The sequence below is a fragment of the Pararge aegeria genome, chromosome 6 (genome assembly GCF_905163445.1).
Source record: "Pararge aegeria chromosome 6, ilParAegt1.1, whole genome shotgun sequence".
Classification (NCBI taxonomy): domain Eukaryota; kingdom Metazoa; phylum Arthropoda; class Insecta; order Lepidoptera; family Nymphalidae; genus Pararge; species Pararge aegeria.
Genome location: NC_053185.1, coordinates 11,140,895 through 11,162,686, shown reverse-complemented (window position 1 = coordinate 11,162,686; position 21,792 = coordinate 11,140,895). Strand labels below are relative to the sequence as shown.

Sequence of the window (21,792 nt, the reverse complement as noted above, 5' to 3'; positions counted from 1 at the left end):
TGAACTTACCTTGCATTCTGCAAGTAGACAGATTGAAGAACAATGAAGACTATCACGGCAGGCACAATCGCGAGCAGCGTCCACGGTGATGCGATTGCGTTCACAAGTATCGTCGCTCCGCAAAGTAGGTTCAGCTGGGCCCACCTGCTCATCGCCATTGGTAATTTCTGTAAAAAATATAATCTTTAAAAATATCTTTTTATTTTAAAAGAAAATTAAAAGATATGTTTTTATTTTTATTGTTATTCTTGACCATATTTTAATAATAGATAAACCGTTTAACACGCTGGCTTTACACGATCGAAACAAAATTTCATAGTTACTAATAACAAGAAATTTAAGTACCTATACGATTTTCTTACTCATTTCGTAAAGCGCAAGTAAGTCGCAAGACATGCTTCGGGGTGAGGAGCGCGGATACTAAACCGAAAAATGGAATAAAATACTACTTGATTACTTGTCCTCTAAATGTTAACTTGCAACCTACTCAGTATTTACGTGTATTATATCACTTAAAATTAAGTAATAATTTATTTACTGACTTAGCGACTTAACACGTGTAAATCAAGCTGAATATTTGAAATTTCATTTATTGTGACTTCTGGAAATCATTGATAATTATTGCAAAAAAATAATGCAACGTGCACATATATGTACTGATTGGATTAATATAAAGGTCTATGTTCGTATGGAACCTTGTCGACGACGAGCGTGTCGGAGGAAAACCGATGCAGCGTGTCGCCAGCTGGTCGCGCAAGGTGGTGGTGCAGCGGCGCGTGCAGCGTTGCATGCAGCAAGCGCTCGTGCAGCGCGCGCCGTGAGGACGCGCCCGCGCACGCGCTCGCAGCCTGCGCACACGCCGCCAAGCAAGCACCGCCAAGGCACCACAGCGCGTACACTAGTATCATATCCCACATCTAAAACAACACGATAAATTAGACGGTTAACACAGAACATGTAGCTTAATTGTTTTGTGTGGAGTTAAAAATTGAAGAAATAATGAATTACACCGTATATACAATAACTTCGCGAAAAGTAGTGTATTTTATAATTAGGTTCTTCAATTTATGTACTCCACACCAAACAGACCTTTAAGCAGATTGCAATTATATCAAGGAATTCCGAAAGTGTTCATTATTTAAAAACGATAAATTAGATTTGATGATCCTGGCGTTTCTAATCAAACATAGATAAAATCACTGCCGACTAATTCACCTTTCAATCAAAACCCAAAATCACAGACAGAAACGCATGCATGTCAAACTCATAACACCCCGTCGTTTTTGCGTCGGGGGTTAAAACTGTGCCTCACTTCTGTAAATTTAATATTTCGCTTTAATATAATTAGCTAGTAAACGCCCTTTTATACCTACTACATACTACCCGAGCCACCTCGTGCGTACACCTTCAGATCTACACTCGTAGTAAGTTAGTAACCAATAAGAATCATCTACCCTTTCAGTATCCTAATAAGTACACTTTAGTCGCATTAATTATACTTGCCTCGAGGGGCTGTCATTAGTTACGCTACCGACAAAGACGTTCGGCTAAGCGATAAAGAATTCCGGTACGATGTCGCGTAGAAACTTATTAGGCGATAATGTGTTTAATACAACTGCAATATCCACTAACATGTTGGCCCTCTACCATCTTAGACTGCATCATCTAGCTTATAGTGAAAAAATATATCAAAAACAACTATTTATGCGACTGTTTTTCGTAGTAGAGCATTTTGTAGCGAGGCCCGTCCGGGGAAGTAGGTACTACCGCCCGTCATGCTTATTTCTATTTGATAGAAGCAGGCGTTACTTTGCGGATATCCATGAAACGTGCATAGAGGGTACATTGCCGAAGATCTGTTTGGTGTGGAGTATAAGGATTGGAAAAATTATAAATAAATTACACCATGCAGATTCTTCTGCTTTTCGCGGACTATAGCAAATTAAGCTGGTGTAAAATAAATACAGGCACCTGAGGCTTAACACCAACGCCTCAGGTTGATAGACACAGCACGGCACATTGTAGACCCCCGTTCTTGCAAGCCGTGGGAAATTTTAAAACTGAACTGTTAAACGGTGGGCTATTTGCTTTTTCTGTCAATTATTATTACTATGAAAATAATAATACGAGTTATATCTTGTTATGATCTAATAATTACGTGCGTACGGGAAAATAAATTAATGATAAAATAAAATCAATTTAGGAAACAAAAATACAAATAAGTAAGTACCTTAAAATGATAAATTGGTGAAAATTAATTAATATTGAAGTAAAGTCAATTAAAGAAAAAAAATACCAACCAATATGTACCTACATCCAGCCAAGTCTTACGTAACTTCAGCCAAATTCTGTTTTTGCTTATGGTGGCAGTTGGGCTAAAATGATGGTTAAAGCATACGGGAAAGATGGCTGTTTAGGAATAGAATTTTGCTCTGCATGTATATCATTACCTGTTATTTATGTTTCATAAATTGAATTGCATTCGATGCTGCTGTCTATTTAGTAAGCATTTACATAAGTAGATAAAGTTTTATTTAATTTTAAAATTGGTGCGCACCACGTCGCTCACACTGGCTGTAGGGTGTTTCTTCAACCGAATTTTAAACTATTAGAGGTAAGTAACCTTTTCATCAGAAAGTGTAGTTCGCGAGTTCTCTTCAGCCAGCAGCGAAAGCCAATAGTCTGCTGCCAGTGATATCCCTTGCGTTGCCGTCGCTGCCAACCAGAACACCACGCTCCACCAACCGCAGGCGCGAGCGTATTGCCACCATATTTTGCTCTAAATAATATAATCATAATAATATAAAAAGTTATATTAAATCCATCATCATCATCCGATTGACGTCCTCTGCTGAACAATTGGGTGTTCCAATTTCCAAGGTGTGGTGCTTGTTTTCAGCGGCTCCCAGCGACTCGTTTAATATCGTCTGTTCATCTCGTTGGGGGCCGACCGACGCGACAACAAATCTGATCCCAAGGGTGGTTATTAAACAATACAAAACATTAATTTTCTCCTCTGGGAAAATTGCTAGTGTGATATTTACACGGGTTAATTCCCAGAGAATGAACGGCTGTCAATGAGTTAAATTATAGTTATCGATTTTCAGTGTATTCTTTTGATACTTGTCAAAATTAAAGTTAAGTTTAACAACATTCGATGTGTGTCTAAGCAGAATCTTATGTATGAGATTATGACTATCGGCAAATGTTGCAGGAAAATTAAGAAACCAGCTACTTTTTTTACAACCACGCAAAAAACTTTTTTTCCTTATTTCGAAGTTCATCATTTATTTACTAGCAGGTAAATGTATTGATAAACAGCTATTTGCGTAGTTTTTTACCATTTTGCTAATTAACTGTACTTTTTTTTAAAGAAAACTTTTTTGGGAGTAGGATTGTTATGTGAATGAAACGCAGTCACTGATTTCACCTAACCTTTTCATTGATAAGTGTTTATATAAGATAAATAAACTTCGAAAATAGACAACGCAGATGTACCTACATAATCGTCGAGTTAAGACATCAAATTAAACATAATAAAATTAATATGAACTGATACCTGGGTTATTTAAGCTTATAGTGGAAGGCCAAATGCATTCTAATTAGTTTTTCCTCAGGACAGAACGCTTAGATACTTCTGATATGTATAATTATAGTGGCATGTTACCTCGTTTAGAACAGGTTCTTCTTCTTTCGACGCGGTCGGGATGTCAGAAATGGGCACAGCGACCGTCTCGACTCCGTTTGAAGTTATTGAGGTGAATGTCGCGTCGGGCGAAACTTCCACTACTTTACCTAACAAGATCAGAAGGGATATGATAGTTAATTAAAGACCTTTTAGATAACGTTAATATAGCATAATACCCTAAAACCACATAAAACTTATATTCACACCGTAGGTTTCTGAATTTCAAAACATGCAGGTAATGATCACGCCTAGCTTGTACCTTCTTATTTCAAATTGTAGCAGCTGGCTTTCGTTTGCTAAAATGCCACTTCCTCATATAGGTGTGCTGGTTGCTTACACTGTTCTTTAGGTACCTCATAAATATAATTAAAAATTAAAAAAAAATATTTCGTCCAGTACTCGGTTATGTTTCTGCCTTTGTGACTAAATGAAGACCAGGATAAAAGTTAACTTGCCTGAATCGATTGCTCGACATCATAGAAAAAGAACGATTGTAGATACACTATACCTTCCAATCAAAGTCTACACATACGATGACAAAATAATCAGTTCTTACCATTACTTTGACCAGATGAATCAGAGTCAGTACTTAAGAAGCGCCGCAGACTTCTTGGTGTCCACCTAAAGGAATAGATAACTGCTTTTTATTTTACGTTTAAGTGCATGACAGGGTTAGGGCTATCATGCTATGGAGAGCTTGTTGTGGAAGTGATAGACATACCAAACAGAAAATTAATATTTCCAATTTTCCCCTTGAAATTATTTCTGTACAGAAATAACTAGGTACATAAGAGTTTTGTCTAGTAGGGTATCATATTAAAATCTATAATGCTGAAGAAATATTATTCTTGTTAGGTCTAAACAAGGCTGATAATAATAGTTCCATTACGGTATGTATTCGTATGTAGGCTTTCGAATATATAATTGTAAATTAAAACCGAAATAATACTTCACAGGCTTAAGAGGTAGTTTTTGATTAAATCACTGCCTTATTTTTTATTGAAAGAAATCAGATACAGCCCTAACGTCAAATGCAAATTTAAAATACTGTTTTTCCTGTTACTTTATTAGGTACACAGGTGGCGATCTATTATCTTCAATAGGGTTGCCATACGTTGCATAGAATTTATTGAATTCGTTTGTATGAAAAAATAAATATGCTTCTTTTGATTTTATATTTTGACAGGGTGATTCTATATGAAATATACTTATGCATCTTTCAAAATTATTACCATTCTATATGATAGTAGATACTCAGTATAAAATTTACTCTTTTTCGGATCTGTAAAACGATAAGTTGATGTAATTAGTGTATCAAAAACGTTGCACTAAATTTGGTTGCCTCTTATCTCAGTATGCATAAAAGACATTAAGTCGCAGGGGTCGGCTACGTCAATGGGTGTCCCACAGGGTTCAATTTTGGGTCCCTTCCTATTTTTGGTGTATATAAATGATCTACCACACCATGTCAGTGAAACCTGTGACATTGTACTGTTTGCAGATGATACATCTCTAATTTTTAAAACTGATAGAGGTAGAGATAACTCTGACGATGTAAGCCGTGCTATGTCGCATGTGTCGCACTGGTTTACTGTCAATAATTTACTTTTAAATGCAAAAAAAACTAAGTGTGTGGAATTTATTTTACCAAATGTAAAGAAAGTTAATAAAAATATAATAATAAATGGAGAATCACTAAAAATGGAAGATTCCACAGTTTTTCTGGGCATGACCTTAGATTGTAAGCTTCAGTGGGGGAACCCATATAGATACACTAGCAGGTAAACTAAGCTCGGCTGCCTACGCCGTCAGGAAAATTAGACAGATTACTGACGTAGAAACAGCAAGACTTGTTTACTTTGCGTACTTTCATAGTGTGATGTCTTACGGGATCTTATTATGGGGCAAAGCTGCTGATATTGAAACTATATTCATATTGCAGAAAAGAGCTGTACGGTCAATATATAAACTTAAATCACGTGAATCCCTCCGTGAAAAATTTAAAGAAATAAGTATCCTTACGGTAGCCTCACAATATATTTATAACAATATAGTATTTGTAAGACAACATATGAGTCTTTATAAACAAAAAGTGGATATAAACAGTCGACTTACAAGAAATGGTCATAAATTAGTGACATCTGCATATCGTCTGCGAAAGGTGCAGAAGTCATTTGTGGGACTGAGTATACGCTTTTATAATATGATTCCTAAGGTAATTTTGGACCTACCAATGCATAAGTTTGAAGAATGTGTTAAAACACATTTATTACACCGAGGTTATTATACAATTGATGAATTTCTTAATGAAAAGGTTGCTTGGAAGCATCCGGCTCCGCTTTCATCTCTCACAAGATAGAAAAATGAATTTTGAAATGTAAAATGTAAATTGTTAATGTTGGAAAAGAGCAACTGCTGAGTTTCTTGCCGGCTTCTTCTCGGTAGAATCTGCCTTCCGAACCGGTGGTAGAGTCACTACACACAGACAGACTTGACGTTTCAAAAGTGCTTATATTAGGCCTACTTGAAATAAATGAATTTTGAATTTTTGAATTTTGAAAATTTTTTTGAATTGAATTTTTTGAATTTTTTAATATATATTTTTTATAGATAACGTTTCAATAAAACTAATAATTAAACTAATTAGATTAAAGGTGATGCCCGTGTTGGAATATAAAGTAAGATCCTGTAGTCAATACTTTAGGACCAAATAGTAGCTGTACCTACAACGCCGATATAATATAGGCCGATTGTGTACACGAGTGCTTTGACTTAGAGCTATACTCACCTAGATAAAGTTCGGTAATAGAGCCGAAGACGACTATTTCCATTCCTCAGCGGGCTTTCCTCGCGATGTTGCGTGTTAGGCTCGACAGCGCTCACAGCGCGCCTTATTTCGTGACGCCACCTATTATCATAATAACTTTATTTCAAAATTCTAATTGAAAGTGCCCAGTGCAATTCTTAAACTGGACTGTCCTAGCATCCAGCACGTGTCGTAGTACAATGAATTGTTAATTTGACTTTGGAACTCATGCTAAGTATATCCTTTTAAACGCGTGCGTAGTATATGTGATGTCTCAGCCATGGGAATTCTCGTCGTAGTCGTCAAGATTTTGTTCTAGTATATTGGAATTGTCGGCAAAGGATGTTTAAAATCACCAAACTGAACAGTTAAAGGCGCTACTTTATAGACCAACTTTCATTTCTTTACGTCGACAAGATGCATTCTTAAAATTGAATGTCCGTCACTACTCTTGTCAAAAGTGTTAATGCCATCACGAACGCGGGTAGCCAAAGTATAGAAGTAGTTTTGTTTAGGCTTCAAAAGCATTTATTATGTATTTATATGAAGGTACATTTCAGGTAACGGAGGTTTAGTAGGCAGGTAAATAGCAATATTAGACATAATAGGGGTTTTTGTTATGAAATATTGGCCGTCAAGGAAAGGGCCTATTATGGGCTGGGTTTTTAACTGTATATATAAGTATTTATGTATATTATTCATCAAAAAAATTATCAGTGATCTTAGTACCCATAACACAAGCTACGCTTACTTTGGGGATAGATGGCGTTGTTTGTATTGTTGAAGTATATTAATGTACGTATCAGTCGCAAAACGCTGATGGTTTTTTCGTTGCTATTGCTACTTTGGCGCTCTGCTACGCTTCTCGAATGCGTTCGGCTGGCTGCCGTGACCCAGTTGGGAGCCTCATAAGCGGCCCTACGTACAACGGATGGTTCCGGCCGACTATACAGGGAGGGAGATATGCCCAAAAGGAAAGAAGGTAGTCACTTTTGCGTTGTTTCGATCTATATTCTTCAGACCACTTACTTGAAATGGGGCAAATTAGGTGGTGGTGAAGAAAATTGTCTCTCTAGTGGAGTGCGCACCCGACACGGTGTTCGGCGCCAGGTCCCACCCACACACGTCGGCACCTCAGCAAGCAGGTGAGCTCCGGTCACTTCACTGATGTCGAGTTGCTAAGAGGACAAAAGTCTTTATGACTAAGAGCTTTTAAAGAAATCATGGTTTTTAATATCTATATTGGGTATCAAATGTATCTACGGACAAGTCGCACGTTTTTTGCCTGCATTTCTCCATATCTGTTCTTATTTTCCAGAACTTTCAGAGCTCCAGCTTCTAACACCGGTGGGTACATTTTTACCCGTACACCCACTGCCTAAGTACTAAAGTGTAGAAATTAAAAGTACGATAATAATGGAGGCGAGATCCCTAAGCTCGTAGGCCAGAGGCGAGATATCGTATATAGTATCGTATATATTCTAAGTCAAAATCGTATCGCAAAGTAAAAAAAAAATCGCAATTTAGAAGGTAATTCTTGGATGAGGTATAATAAATAATACTGACCTAGTACTCTATAATCGAATCGCGATGTAATATTCTTATTAAAAGGGTAGGGAAATTTTAATATAAATTTTGGGTAAATTGATAACCGACCAATGCATCATCAGACATATTCCTCTGGAACTGCACGCGGCTCACTGCTCGCAGGAGTTGCGACCGTTCGCGTCCTGCACCTCCCGGGGGGCCCGCACCTCCCCGTGCTGCGGCCACCCGCGCTTCTTCAGCCAACTGCTTCCACTGGCTCAGCACGCTGTCACTCGTGCCGTTCATACGCCCCACCCCACTGATACGACCGTCTTCCATTACGATAACCTGACGAAGCATCAAATACATACATACTGGCTGTAACATTAGAATCAGTTTTAGTTACTTAGGATCATTTTAAAATCTTATTATGAGGTGATATCTAAAATTTAAAATCGATGCAGTACATTTCCATGAGAGTGGAACCACAGTACATCGGCATACGATCGATAAAGCCTAGTCAAAAGCCCTGAACCTATTACCAGCCATATAGGGTCCCAAAGGCACGGGTTACCTCTCAGAATGAGAAGAGCTTGGGTCGTGGACTACAATGTTCGCTTAGTGCGGATTGGTTAATTTAATTGGTAGACACACCTTTGAAAGCAAAAGCGTAGTGCCAAGAAGTTTATTTTACTACAAGTTAGCCCTTGACTGCAATCTCACCTGCTGTGAAGTGATGATGCAGTCTAAGATGGTAACGGGCGAACCGGTTAGGAGCACGGCAGTTATATTAAACCCATACCACTAATCGGTTTCTACACGATATCGTACCGGAACGCTAAATCGCTTAGCGGCATGTCTTTGTCGGTAGGGTGCACAAGTACAGAAATAATTAATCACTGTTTGATACGATGCCCCATGTGGCATATATTATGAGCTCAGTTGCGTTATCTACCTATTATAATACTATTTCTATCCACTTGCTAAATTATAATGTATGAACTCCGATGATGCAGACATAATTACGAAAAAATTTAGCGGTCAAAGTTTTATTATCTCGCTTTGCAGAGGGGATTAAAAATTAATTCATCAATGCATTCGTATTTATACACAGTGCTTGATTTTGGATATAGTCTAAAAGTTCAAATCATTAAGTGAGCCAAAGAACCACAGCGTCTCCGTTTTATATAATGTAAGTTAAAAAGACGCATACCGTATCGGCGTAGTGTAGCAGCTCTAATCTATTAGTTGCTACCAAAACAGTGCGACCACTTCGAGCGGCGGGCAACAGTGCCCTGGCGACCAAGTGTCGAGCAAGAACCGCATCTAGCGCACCGAATGGTTCATCTAGCACTAGTAACTTTGCCTTTGAATATAATGCTCGAGCTACGCACACCCGCACCCTCTGGCCACCAGATAGTGGTGTCCCATAGCTTCCTAGTTGGGTATCATCGCCATCTACAAGGAAACAGTAATTTTAGTAGTAACTGGTTTACAGATCAGATAAGTTGTTTCTAACTGAACGAATACACTTTTATTGTTAACAACAACAAGAAAAGTGAGAAACAAATACTACATAATTATTACATAAGGCGTCCATATTGTTAAGTAGGGATATATTCCAGGAAACTAATGGTGTAAAAGACACAGCTATAGCAAAACAGTATAATATACCTGGTAGAAGCTGCAGATCTGGCCGCAATGCTGTTGCACGTAGAACTCGGGTATATCGACTGGCGCACCACGCGTTGTCCATTAGAATGTTTTCTTTTATTGTACCCTCTAATAGCCAGGGTGGTTGACCAGCGTACCAAATCGAACAATTCCTGCATGAAGGGATCTCTCTTATGTAATCTTATATAGACCTTCTTATATTTTTAAGTAGGTACCTATATACAGCTATATATAATGGAGCAATAACATACTCATAGTTTCAAGGTTGAAAAAAGTTGAAATTCATTACAAATAAGCGTTGTTCTGAATGTTAGATATATTCTGTTATTATTAAGATAACAAAACGTAGTAAAAGTGATATTGATAGAATTTGTGATCAAACTAAAATATAATAAGCATTTATTCCAGATTCTTTGTAGTACAATATAACGCCTCAATTGTTTTGATACAATTAGTAATTATCGTAATTACGTTGTTGATAAGCCTGGGTGGTCGAGCATGTAAAAACCTGTTTTTGCTCCTCTAATTTGTGTAATACTGAACCGAGTATCTCGGCTAGGCGCTAATAAAAGAGTAACTGAGTACCAAGTTAAACTTGGAACTCCGTTACTTGGTAAAACATGTACTTGGTACTTCTCTAATAATTACCTATTAACACATACGTCTCCACGCTCTTGGTGCATTTCTCCAAGAATTGCAGAAAAAAAAGACGATTTCCCGGAACCAGCTGTTCCAACTACCATTATTAATTTCCCTGAAATAATAATTTAATTCATTAAATAAATATAAACGTACAGGTACTTATCTTTATTTGAAAATTAAGTAAACTATTGTTCATTAGTTACCTGATGATATATCCAAATCATCAATTTCTAGCCATCCATTTTCTTTTAGACGCCAAGAAAATGCAGCGTTTTTAAATCTTATCAAATATTCTCGCTCTTGGTCTACGTTTGTATTGTTTTGACTATTCATTGGTTCATCATCAAGGTCAAGTTCATCTTTTTCAGATAGTGGATTTTCTTCCAGATTTGTGTCAATAAAATCTTCATCACAGTCGTCCATAACATTCTTCGAGTATGTATCGTCATTAACCGCATCTGGCACGTTATAAGATTCTGGAAGCTCTAAGAAATCTTTTATTCTCTTAGTGCTGACCTGCAGAATATTTCCTTTTATTTATTGGTAGTGTCACGTTAAAAGATAAACATGCATAGCAATTGGGTGGACATATTAAAAAACGAGCTTACCATAGCTTGAATCATCATCAACACAGTCACAGGGAAGATTAACATTGGTATCGTTAACTGGTTAAATAGTGCCAGTCCAGCAAACACGTTCACAACTGTCAAATTGCTGCCGTTGTCAAGAAAGTAATGTGTCATAAAAGTTACAACAGTAACAAATATCGCAGATAAGTGAGTTGTGAATGCTGGAATTATATTCGTATTTAATTAAGTAATTAATAACATTGTAATTGATATACATTGTCAGCTATACGTACTCAGAACGCTCCAGTAAGCAGAGTCTTTATTCAGAAGTCTTAATTCTACTTCTCTAAGCTGTAATATCTTTTCATTAAACAAGTCTTCCCACACGTACAACTTTATTACGTTCATTCCTTGTAAAATTTCGGATAATTTAGAAACCCTGTGGTCAGTACATTTTGAAGTATCTTTGGAGTTGTCTGAAATTTTCTTTCCTATGTAGAATTGTAAGGGAGTTATAAATAAGAAGCTTGCAGCTGTGCCTATTACTGCGCTTATACCCAATTTTGTGTAAAGCAAATATAAAATCAGAGATATCTGAAAGAAACCATGAATTAATACATACGCGTATGAAGTAATTTTTGGACATATAAAAATAAATCTTTACCTTTAACGGTATTGCCCACGTGTAGTGACAAATCCATACACATGACATTACGTTATAGGTATCCTGCGATATCAAATTTATGAGAAGTCCGGACTGTGTATTAGCTTCTTCTTCAGGACTGTGAAGTAGGGGCGACACATCTGAATCTATATCTACATCGGATGACCAAGATGTTAATCGCATACATTTGTCGTAAATCATGGTCTGAAATAAAACTTATCTTAAGAAATATTGTTTTCTGATTGAATGTTTCTTATAATACGACCAACTGATATAGGTAACACTTACTTGTAATGCCATTTTAAGTCTAGTTCCTTGCACCGTTACTAAATGCGTTGAATTTTGCGACAGTATGGCTTGAAATATAAGTGCTAATGTAACGATTAGTAGCATAACATATCCATTCGAGAAAAATTCTTCCAGACTGACTACAGCATTGGTATCGTAAGTTGAATTTGGTTCTTGTATAAATTTTATAATTACAGCCAATCCCAGTGCTGGTACGATTGAAACTAAGTCACCAAACAGTTTTAAGATTCCTCCTTTGTAGAAGTTTGGCCACATCATGCGGATGTAACATTGCCAAATACTAGCACGGATTTTTTTACTTTTATTCAACTAGAAAGAAATATTAATTTTATGTTAGTATAAACGAAATTGCCAATATTGTTGATATAACAGAATTTTTAATTTGTATAATGCGAATCGAACTACTCCGGAAGAGTTCTTTTCTCAGGTTGACTAAATTACTCAAGGATTTAAAGCAGATAACAACCTTTCCCCTTTTAATCAAAGGGGCGGTTATTCAACCAACAACATCCCCAAGGACGGATGAAGTCAAGCAGGCGACCGGTCGTAAATATCCGTCAGTGGTTAGAACGACCAACAATGAGAAGGCATCTTAATAGAAGCTTGTTGTGACAGAGCTCGTCCGGCGAAACTACCGCCATGCTGATTTCTTTCTGCCGCAAAGCAGCATTATTGCAATGCTGTGTTCCAGTCTGAAGGGTGTCGTTGATGGTGTAATTACGGTTACATAAGGCTTAAAACCTACGCCTTTGAAAAACGTGTTCCTTGTATACCTTGCAAAGTATGGGTCTGTTTATAGATGATGTTTTTCCTCTTACTACCAGGTGGCCTCCTGCTTGGTACGTCAAGTAGTACTATAAATAAATAAATTTAAAAAAAGTTTGACGACCTCACATAGCGTGAGATAAGGGCAAGGTCAAAAGGGTATTTTTTTTAACAAAACAAACTATTTATAACCTTCTTATTATAGTATATCTTCTTAAATTTTTCGTAATATATATTGGATCTCTCATTTTCAGGTATACCCCCAAAATTATTGTCATCAGGTAAAAAATATCCTTTGTACAGAAAACAGTTCAACCAGAAGAAAGTTACTTTCGAGAAAAAGTGTGTTTCGTTATAAGCGTAATAAATGTTATCACTTTCAGTCGAACTTTTTTGTCGAGACTGTAGCCGTTTTGTTACCTGAAAAAGTGGTAATGGTAAGATATACATCACTTTGGAATTAATAACTATCACAATAGACGAATCATGACTAATGTAACTACAAATCTTAAAGCCGTACAAAGCGGCTTTTCAAAGAAAGTTTCGAACCGATGACCGCTTATTGCTGAAGGTTGTTCACGTAAAAATACTTTGAGTATAGCCTTTGTCCTTAGATATCCCTCGCTCTCTGTAAATAATAGCTTTTTAGTTCTACAATTCGCTGTTATTCATCATAGACAAAAGTTGTTCGATTTAATAGAACAAAAGTTAGATTTAATCCTCAAAAAATACTAAAAAGCCTCGAGCTTTCTTGTATTTTTTATTTGATCCTCTGTATTTTTAATTTTTCTTTTAAGCTAACGATTAAAGTTTCTTTAAAATAAAAGTGATCGTGGGGTACACGAAGAACGGAAGAAGGAAGGCGCCAGACAACTGTCTCGGCACTTACGTCTGGCGTCTGTCGTCTAGTATAATATGAACAAAGACTGCGTCACTATAATTTTAGGGGATTGACCTTATAGCTGCGTCGATGTACAGATAAAAGATTTGAATGTGCCACAATCAAATAAAACTTAAAAAAAGTTTTTCCATGCGGTTTTAAGTGTTCGATTGACGGCAGTGGCAATTTGGGATGTTTTATTTTCTGAATTTTCTCTGGTCTGGTTTGGTTAGACGCCTTTGCTGGTTTCCGACAAAGCGTACCACAAAGCGAACTAGCGTAGAATTATAAGAGATGGATTTTTGTGATAGCTCGTCAGGGTAAGTTCACCATGCCACCAAGCAGCAGTGCTCCGGTCTGAAACCGTCGCAATGCGGCTGTATGGGCGTGGTTGCCGAAGTAATTACAAGCGCTTGAGACATAACACCTAAGCCTCGGGTTGATGGACACAGAGCGGCGCTTTGTAAAAAGTCTTGCTCTGTTTATAGGAGATAGTTTTCCACTTCACACTAAGTAGGCCATCCGCTTGGTCCGTCAATTATTACTATAGGAAATAATAACTCCGCTTATGCTCATCTGGGTACAGATTTAGGATTTCTCATAGTTTTTCTAACGTAATAAAGTAGGTTAGTAGGTAGGTAGGTAAAAAGTTGAACTTTTTTATAAAATAAACATAATACGTTTAATTGGAACTCCCTACAAAAGACCTATGTCCAGCAGTGGACGTCTATCGGTTGATGTGATGACGTTTAATTTGTTTATAGATTTAAAATAAGATATCACTTACTTCGTCATAAAAACAGAGACAGTCGACTCCGGATATGATCAAACAGAGAACAGTTGCAACTCCTTGAGCTGATATTTCAATAACATTCGGTTCAACTCCGGGCAGTAGGTTGTAGTACAAAATAGTTCCAGATGAAGCAGCCGATAGAAACCAGTATATTGCCAGGTAGAGTAAAGGCGATGACGAGCGTCTAGTCCATAGGGAAACATGGAGTGCAGCAGAAGCCAGCCAAGATAGAGGAGGCATGAGCGCAGAGACAAGTCTCACGGTGTCATCAGGGCGAAGGGCTGCCTTAGCAGCACCGCACAACCATGTCACTCCCAATAAAAGGCTCGCTATTCCTCGGATGTTTTGACCGCGCCATCTGATCCCGTTCCTATTTTAACGAAATTATTGGTAATCCAGATTGGCCGGTTTAATAAATATATGTCTTTATTTTGATAACCTCTCGGGCCCTGGCGAAGTGCGAGCGCTGTGGTGCATAAGTGAAAGGTCCCGAACCTGATGCCCGGTGGGGCAGTTTGAGAAATAAAGCTATTTAGCGTTCCGGTACGATGTCGAGTAGAAACCGATTAGATTAACGTTTCAAATGTCAGAGTGTGATAAAACACTTATATGTAACCTGCTTGTAGCTCACAAAATATTTAAGATGCCATGTGATTTAAGATTTTTTTAAGAAAATATTTAACAATTTTTTACCATTACAAGTCACCCTTTGATCACAAGCTGACCTGATGTTGTTGGTGAGTCTACGCGACATCGTACTGGAGCGCTAAATCGCTTAGCGGCACGTCTTTTCCAGTAGGGTAATAACTAGCCACGGCCGAAGCCTCCTTGACCACAGAAGATTCAGAAATTATTTTTGAGCCTTGTCGGTGTAGCCTTTACCAACCTTTTCTATCCATAGCCCTTTCATCTAATAAGTCCCCTTTTTCCCACACAAAAAAAAAAATTATTCTGAAATAACAACTCCAGAATTACCCCTATCGGGAATCGATCCCGGGACCTCCAACTTAAAACCACAGCTTCCACCGCTGCCCCAGGGAGGTCGAAAGACGTATATTTAAAAGACCCTTAGAACGTATTTTACCAGCGCGGTCGCGATGAAGAGCAACTGCAGACGAGCGCGGCAGTTATGGCGGCGCAGTACAGGTTCAGGGAGTGAAGCGCCCCGGAGAGTGCGTGCGGGAAACACGCGGCGTCGCCGTCCGCACAAAACGTATAGCTGATATTTCAATAACATTCGGTTCAACTCCGGGCAGTAGGTTGTAGTACAAAATCGTTCCAGATGAAGCAGCCGATAGAAACCAGTATATTGCCAGGTAGAGTAAAGGCGATGACGAGCGTCTAGTCCATAGGGAAACATGGAGTGCAGCAGAAGCCAGCCAAGATAGAGGAGGCATGAGCGCAGAGACAAGTCTCACGGTGTCATCAGGGCGAAGGGCTGCCTTAGCAGCACCGCACAACCATGTCACTCCCAATAAAAGGCTCGCTATTCCTCGGATGTTTGACCACGCCATCTGATCCCGTTCCTATTTTAACGAAATTATTGGTAATCCAGATTGGCCGGTTTAATAAATATATGTCTTTATTTTGATAACCTCTCGGGCCCTGGCGAAGTGCGAGCGCTGTGGTGCATAAGTGAAAGGTCCCGAACCTGATGCCCGGTGGGGCAGTTTGAGAAATAAAGCTATTTAGCGTTCCGGTACGATGTCGAGTAGAAACCGATTAGATTAACGTTTCAAATGTCAGAGTGTGATAAAACACTTATATGTAACCTGCTTGTAGCTCACAAAATATTTAAGATGCCATGTGATTTAAGATTTTTTTAAGAAAATATTTAACAATTTTTTACCATTACAAGTCACCCTTTGATCACAAGCTGACCTGATGTTGTTGGTGAGTCTACGCGACATCGTACTGGAGCGCTAAATCGCTTAGCGGCACGTCTTTTCCAGTAGGGTAATAACTAGCCACGGCCGAAGCCTCCTTGACCACAGAAGATTCAGAAATTATTTTTGAGCCTTGTCGGTGTAGCCTTTACCAACCTTTTCTATCCATAGCCCTTTCATCTGATTAGTCCCCTTTTTCCCAAACAAAAAAAAAAATTATTCTGAAATAACAACTCCAGAATTACCCCTATCGGGAATCGATCCCGGGACCTCCAACTTAAAACCACAGCTTCCACCGCTGCCCCAGGGAGGTCGAAAGACGTATATTTAAAAGACCTTTAGAACGTATTTTACCAGCGCGGTCGCGATGAAGAGCAACTGCAGACGAGCGCGGCAGCTATGGCGGCGCAGTACAGGTTCAGGGAGTGAAGCGCCCCGGAGAGTGCGTGCGGGAAACACGCGGCGTCGCCGTCCGCACAAAACGTTTCCATTGAATTCAGTGAACCCCGAAGCCCTTAGAGGAAACATAAAACCATTTTACACAAGCCGTTAACCGCGTTCTTCGTCCGCGTTTCGTGAATTTTTTTGGATCGAAAAATTTTGGTTAATCGTGTACCGCGGATGACTAAATTATAGATATGAGCAATAATGATCAAGAATAATATGTATATTTTAACCTCTGACGCAAAAACGACGGGGTATTATAAGTTTGTCGTCTGTTGGTGTGTGTGTCTGTCTGTGGAATCGTATTTCCCGAACGGATGAACCGATTTTAATATTTTTTTTTAGTTCGATAGATGACTTAGTCGGGTGGGTTCTTAGCTGTTTGATAAAAATCGGTCCACGATGGCCGCCGCCACAAAATGGTGGATAACATATCTTTTCAACTCTCTCAATATAGATATCAAATGAAAGGCATTGGCTAGTATAATAATACACTTTGATAAACTTTAAATCCAACATTGACGCTACTGTAAGATGATGTACAAAATTTTAGACTCGATGATAAATGTACTTACACCTACATTTTGAACGCTAAATAGCTTTATTTCAGTTTGAGAAATAAAGCTATTTAGCGTTCCGGTACGATGTCGAGTAGAAACCGATTAGATTAACGTTTCAAATGTCAGAGTGTGATAAAACACTTATATGTAACCTGCTTGTAGCTCACAAAATATTTAAGATGCCATGTGATTTAAGATTTTTTTAAGAAAATATTTAACAATTTTTTACCATTACAAGTCACCCTTTGATCACAAGCTGACCTGATGTTGTTGGTGAGTCTACGCGACATCGTACTGGAGCGCTAAATCGCTTAGCGGCATACATTATGTGGTATGTTATATTATATAATATAATATTAAGTTTTTTATATTTTTTGACGCTGTATTTTGTATGGATGTCCATATATTTAATAATAGCCTTAGTTAATTTCATTAAAAAAATTTACCTATCCAAGAGTATGGGGACTTAATCAGGGCAATCAAAAGAGGCGATATAGGCATTGAGAACTTATGCATAGAAGTACGTACTGGTTCACCAGTTGGACGAAATAGTTATTTAAATAATAAAAAAAAACGTAAGTAAGCACCTACTGAAATTAAAAACCGTCTTGAAATATGAGTTTAAACTGTACTGTAATTTATTAAGACCGTCAGTGGGTTTTATATTACAGCGGTTACGGTTGTATGAAGTCGATCTATATAGCGACATTGGAGTTGCTAAGGGAATGGATCTACGTTTTTTGTTAATTTGTGTTTTAATATATTACTATATTAGGTATTACTAACGCGACCCCTGGCTTCGCATGGGTAAAAATTTAAAAAAAGGAAAACTGCCACGTAAATTTATTATTGGGCGCCTTAGTTGTTAAATATACCATCTGAAAAAAATATATATAGGGTGGTGAAACCCGCATCAAATCCTGTTGCGCGTTTAAGGGGGAGTAAGCGGCTAAACAGACAGACGCGGAAAGCGTATAAATTAATTATAGAGATAGAGAGTTCGTCCTGCAAAAGTCTACCTACCTGAAAATGGAATAATGAAACCCTTCTAACATAATTTGGTTGTTTGTCTAACTGTGTGGAAGAGAGATAAAACGATGTCCCAGACCACTTTATTTGAAATCAACCCTAATTATAGTTTCCAAAAAACTTATAGATCCCAGCTTTAGAATAATATAACCAAAACAAACATAATAATAATAAAAGATACGGAGTTCATACTAGTATATAGGTACGCGATTCTGACTCTTACTTGGCCAGTTTTTTTTCGAACTACCTAGATGAGATAAGCCGATTTATTTACATAATACCAATACCTACTGGCATATTTTACTTTTTACACGTCGTTTTGATATCAATTCTTATCGTTGAGATTTTATTATGTAAAATACATGCCAAGTATTTTGTCCCATTGAACAGGATGTAGGTAATAATATCCGTGTTTATAGTACACGATTAGTCATCAATTAACTCTCTAAATGTATCAAAAAGCGTCGGAATATTTTTGCTGAGTCACTCTTAAATATCGGCACGGTATTCCCAACATCGTAATTGTATCTTCTTACTTGCAGTATTTTCCTGAAATTCTGAATATATAAATGATTTTTTTCGATGAGATAGACGAGAAAAATAAATTCTGCCACACTTAACTACTCAAAATGAATAGGTATATGTGTTTCTGATTGTTCTGACTCTACCATTGCGCTGCACTGGTTCGGATTGCAGATTCTCAACAGAACTCTTCTTTACAAAGGTCAACGTTCTATTATATTTTTATTCAACCTTGTCTACAGCTGAAAGTTTAGCCGTTTGCTTACATGAAGGTATATTTGTCATAACAACTTAACGAGCTATAGGATGATCACGCGAGTTGTCATCACAAAGCGGTTTGAGTATATCGTTTTTACATTCTCACGGAACGCACAAAATATTTCGATTTGAACCAAGATTATCCTAAGACCTATATAAGAGGTGATGGCGGTTGCCAACTGAAACCGAACTGAACGATGACAATAATTTTCCATAGGTTTTCCTAGTAATATCAATAGTAAAACCTAAGGCCGCCGATGCACATCTGCCGTACCAGAGGAGTCACTGTTTATGTCGATACTTATGCTATAAGCATTTTCAGAACTACTTAGGTATAACTCGCGCATACCTAGTCGAGAGGCTCTTTTACTTGATTTTTATTTTATACCACTTTCACGTAATCGATCAAAGATCACGTAGTCGTGATAGGAATACGCTTTAAAATTTTAGTTACAATGAGTAAAGACTGTAGGAACAGTGTGGTTGTTACGGTAAATGTAAAAGATTTGCCTACTATCTATACTCTGGGATGTATAATATCTAATAGAGTAGACTCTTAACTATTTAAATACCTATGTTGTTTAAGCTTGAAAAAAAACGGCAAGTTAAAAAATAATAAGTTCCCATACATTTCCTATAATGCTAATTGGGCATGGATCTACTCAGCCTATACCTACCCGTGCCGATGTTCTTTGAACCTAAATTGGGCCCCTTCAATCTTTAAACGTAATTTACTTACGTGGTTAATTATTATTATTTATTAATTTATTTCATTGTAGGAGGATGGATGGATGTCAGCAGGCTTAAACCCGACTTGACCAGGAGTGGAATCACTCAGTGCTCCACCAAATGAACCCTCCTACATTCAATGGACTTCCTTCCCGAAACCGCATTACTTTAAAAAGGGGGCTTTCTGATCAGACTGCGTCGTATTTTACCGATCCCATTCATCCTTCACTCGTCTTCTTTTAATGTTGCAGCATGAAACGGAAAAAATTCTAATGATATGGGCACCTATAGATTATGAATTAAAACCTAACATGTAACTACTATATAAGCTAGCCAACAATGACACTAAGGTTTTAGACGGAGGTAAAGGATGGTTTGATAAGATCCAGATAGGTATGTGAGGCGCGTATGAAACGTTTATGTGTATCAAGGTAAAATCCACACAACATCCTCTCGATTAAACAACACCGGTATGGCTTCATAAATAAATCTCGTCATTCTTATTATTTATGAACCGGCAATCTACTACACCGGTGCCCACTATATTATATTGTACACATATCTCATACCAATTTGAAAGATTTTAAAATAGGTTTCCTTTCCGAAACCTAAATCTTTAAGTTTTCAATATAATACGTTTTGCAGGTAAGAAAAGAAAGAATCCCCCTCAATAACTCTGAAGGTTGTAAATTGGCAAATTAAAAATAATTTGACTACTTGATAGATGTTAATGTTTCTTCATGTGATATCACATGCAGTACAGAATAAGTTTTTGTATACACATATACAGAATACTTACACAGTTACCTTTAGTCGAGGTACAACACTGCTCCAGTTTAATCTGTCCAATGTCTACTATACATTGGTAACAATTATAAAGAAAAAAAAAATTAAAGAAAATTGGTGATAAGAAGCATCCTTGAAGGAGTGTCAGCGGCGCGGTGCGGCGGTGGTTCAAACAATCGCTGTCGTTTTATGCCACAAATAAAGAAAAAACAATAGGTCCTCTGATCACCTGATTCCAAACTTCTAAATGCAGTTTTTGTTTTGTATTTTTATCACTTGTTTCGACTATTTTGAATATTGCTTGGTTACTGTAGATCGGATAGATTAAAGGAGCGGTCGATGTTTGAAGTTAAAATTATCACTGTGTATAAATGTGTCGCGTATTCGCTCTTACTTATTGATTATAGGGCCTGTTTTATTATATATGCAAGTTCTACATACCTGCATAAATATCTAATGCTACGGTATGGAATGGATAGTTTTAGTACCTAAGTCACTAAAACTACCCATCCGATTAATATATAAGGTTGATTTCAATATCTTTCTCATGAATTCAAATTTGTTCTACTAATGAGAAATAATTTTAAACATATAGAAGCCTTTATGAAAACTAAACAAGAACCCACAAACGCGCAATCCGTAACTTAAAAACACTCCAACCGTAACAATTTGTTTGTAAAACATGTAGTATTTCAATAATAATATCATTGCTTTCAACTTTATAAAAATTACCTTTGACTATAAATTGTCACGTTCACAAAAAAAAGAAATACATCCAAATGTTATTCACTTAATAATTCAAAGGCACTTCACGTTTTAAGACCGCACGTCTACCGCCGCATATATTATAATAATTTTAACTATTGTCCATTGTCTTCGTAATGGTTATGTCGAGTATAAGAATGGCATGAGGATCCTATATTAATGTTATATATTTGTGTGATAAATTGACCGTGTCGGAAAAATCGTTGTGGCGGGACACGTACGCGGCAGACGACGCGAAACTGCCTCCCACACTTGCGAAGAACAGAAAACGTACTGGCGACTGGCGATTGGAGTTCAAATCAAATCGAGTTGGAACCTTGTGATTCGCGGCTGTCACATGTATGCACGTACAGTACACACACCAGCCTTAGCTGTCGGTAGACCATGACTTTATTATGTATAGTATTTCTACAATTTGCCTGTGGTGATTACCACAAGTCATAGCCCTTTAGCATTTTCTAATTTAACTCAACAGGAACACTGTTACTTACTGCGT

General features: G+C 37.6%; 1 protein-coding gene across 1 annotated transcript in view; it reads right to left on the bottom strand.

Moving 5' to 3' along the window:
- LOC120624382 (ATP-binding cassette sub-family C member Sur-like) overlaps positions 1–21,550 on the bottom strand; it is a 28,788-nt gene extending 7,238 nt beyond the window's left edge. The window contains exons 1-20 of the mRNA XM_039890894.1: positions 21,264–21,550; positions 16,558–16,717; positions 14,312–14,687; positions 12,837–13,064; positions 11,859–12,188; positions 11,571–11,774; positions 11,200–11,500; positions 10,946–11,127; positions 10,541–10,853; positions 10,344–10,449; positions 9,696–9,847; positions 9,235–9,479; positions 8,151–8,369; positions 7,524–7,672; positions 6,477–6,596; positions 4,245–4,309; positions 3,668–3,795; positions 2,624–2,779; positions 696–917; positions 10–167 (exon numbers count right to left, since the gene is read on the bottom strand). Of these exons, the coding sequence (XP_039746828.1) occupies positions 10–167; positions 696–917; positions 2,624–2,779; positions 3,668–3,795; positions 4,245–4,309; positions 6,477–6,596; positions 7,524–7,672; positions 8,151–8,369; positions 9,235–9,479; positions 9,696–9,847; positions 10,344–10,449; positions 10,541–10,853; positions 10,946–11,127; positions 11,200–11,500; positions 11,571–11,774; positions 11,859–12,188; positions 12,837–13,064; positions 14,312–14,687; positions 16,558–16,694 (3,791 nt within the window). The 5' untranslated portion in view covers positions 16,695–16,717; positions 21,264–21,550. The remainder of the gene's footprint in view (positions 1–9; positions 168–695; positions 918–2,623; positions 2,780–3,667; positions 3,796–4,244; positions 4,310–6,476; positions 6,597–7,523; positions 7,673–8,150; positions 8,370–9,234; positions 9,480–9,695; positions 9,848–10,343; positions 10,450–10,540; positions 10,854–10,945; positions 11,128–11,199; positions 11,501–11,570; positions 11,775–11,858; positions 12,189–12,836; positions 13,065–14,311; positions 14,688–16,557; positions 16,718–21,263) is intronic.
- Positions 21,551–21,792: the final 242 nt, after the last annotated feature.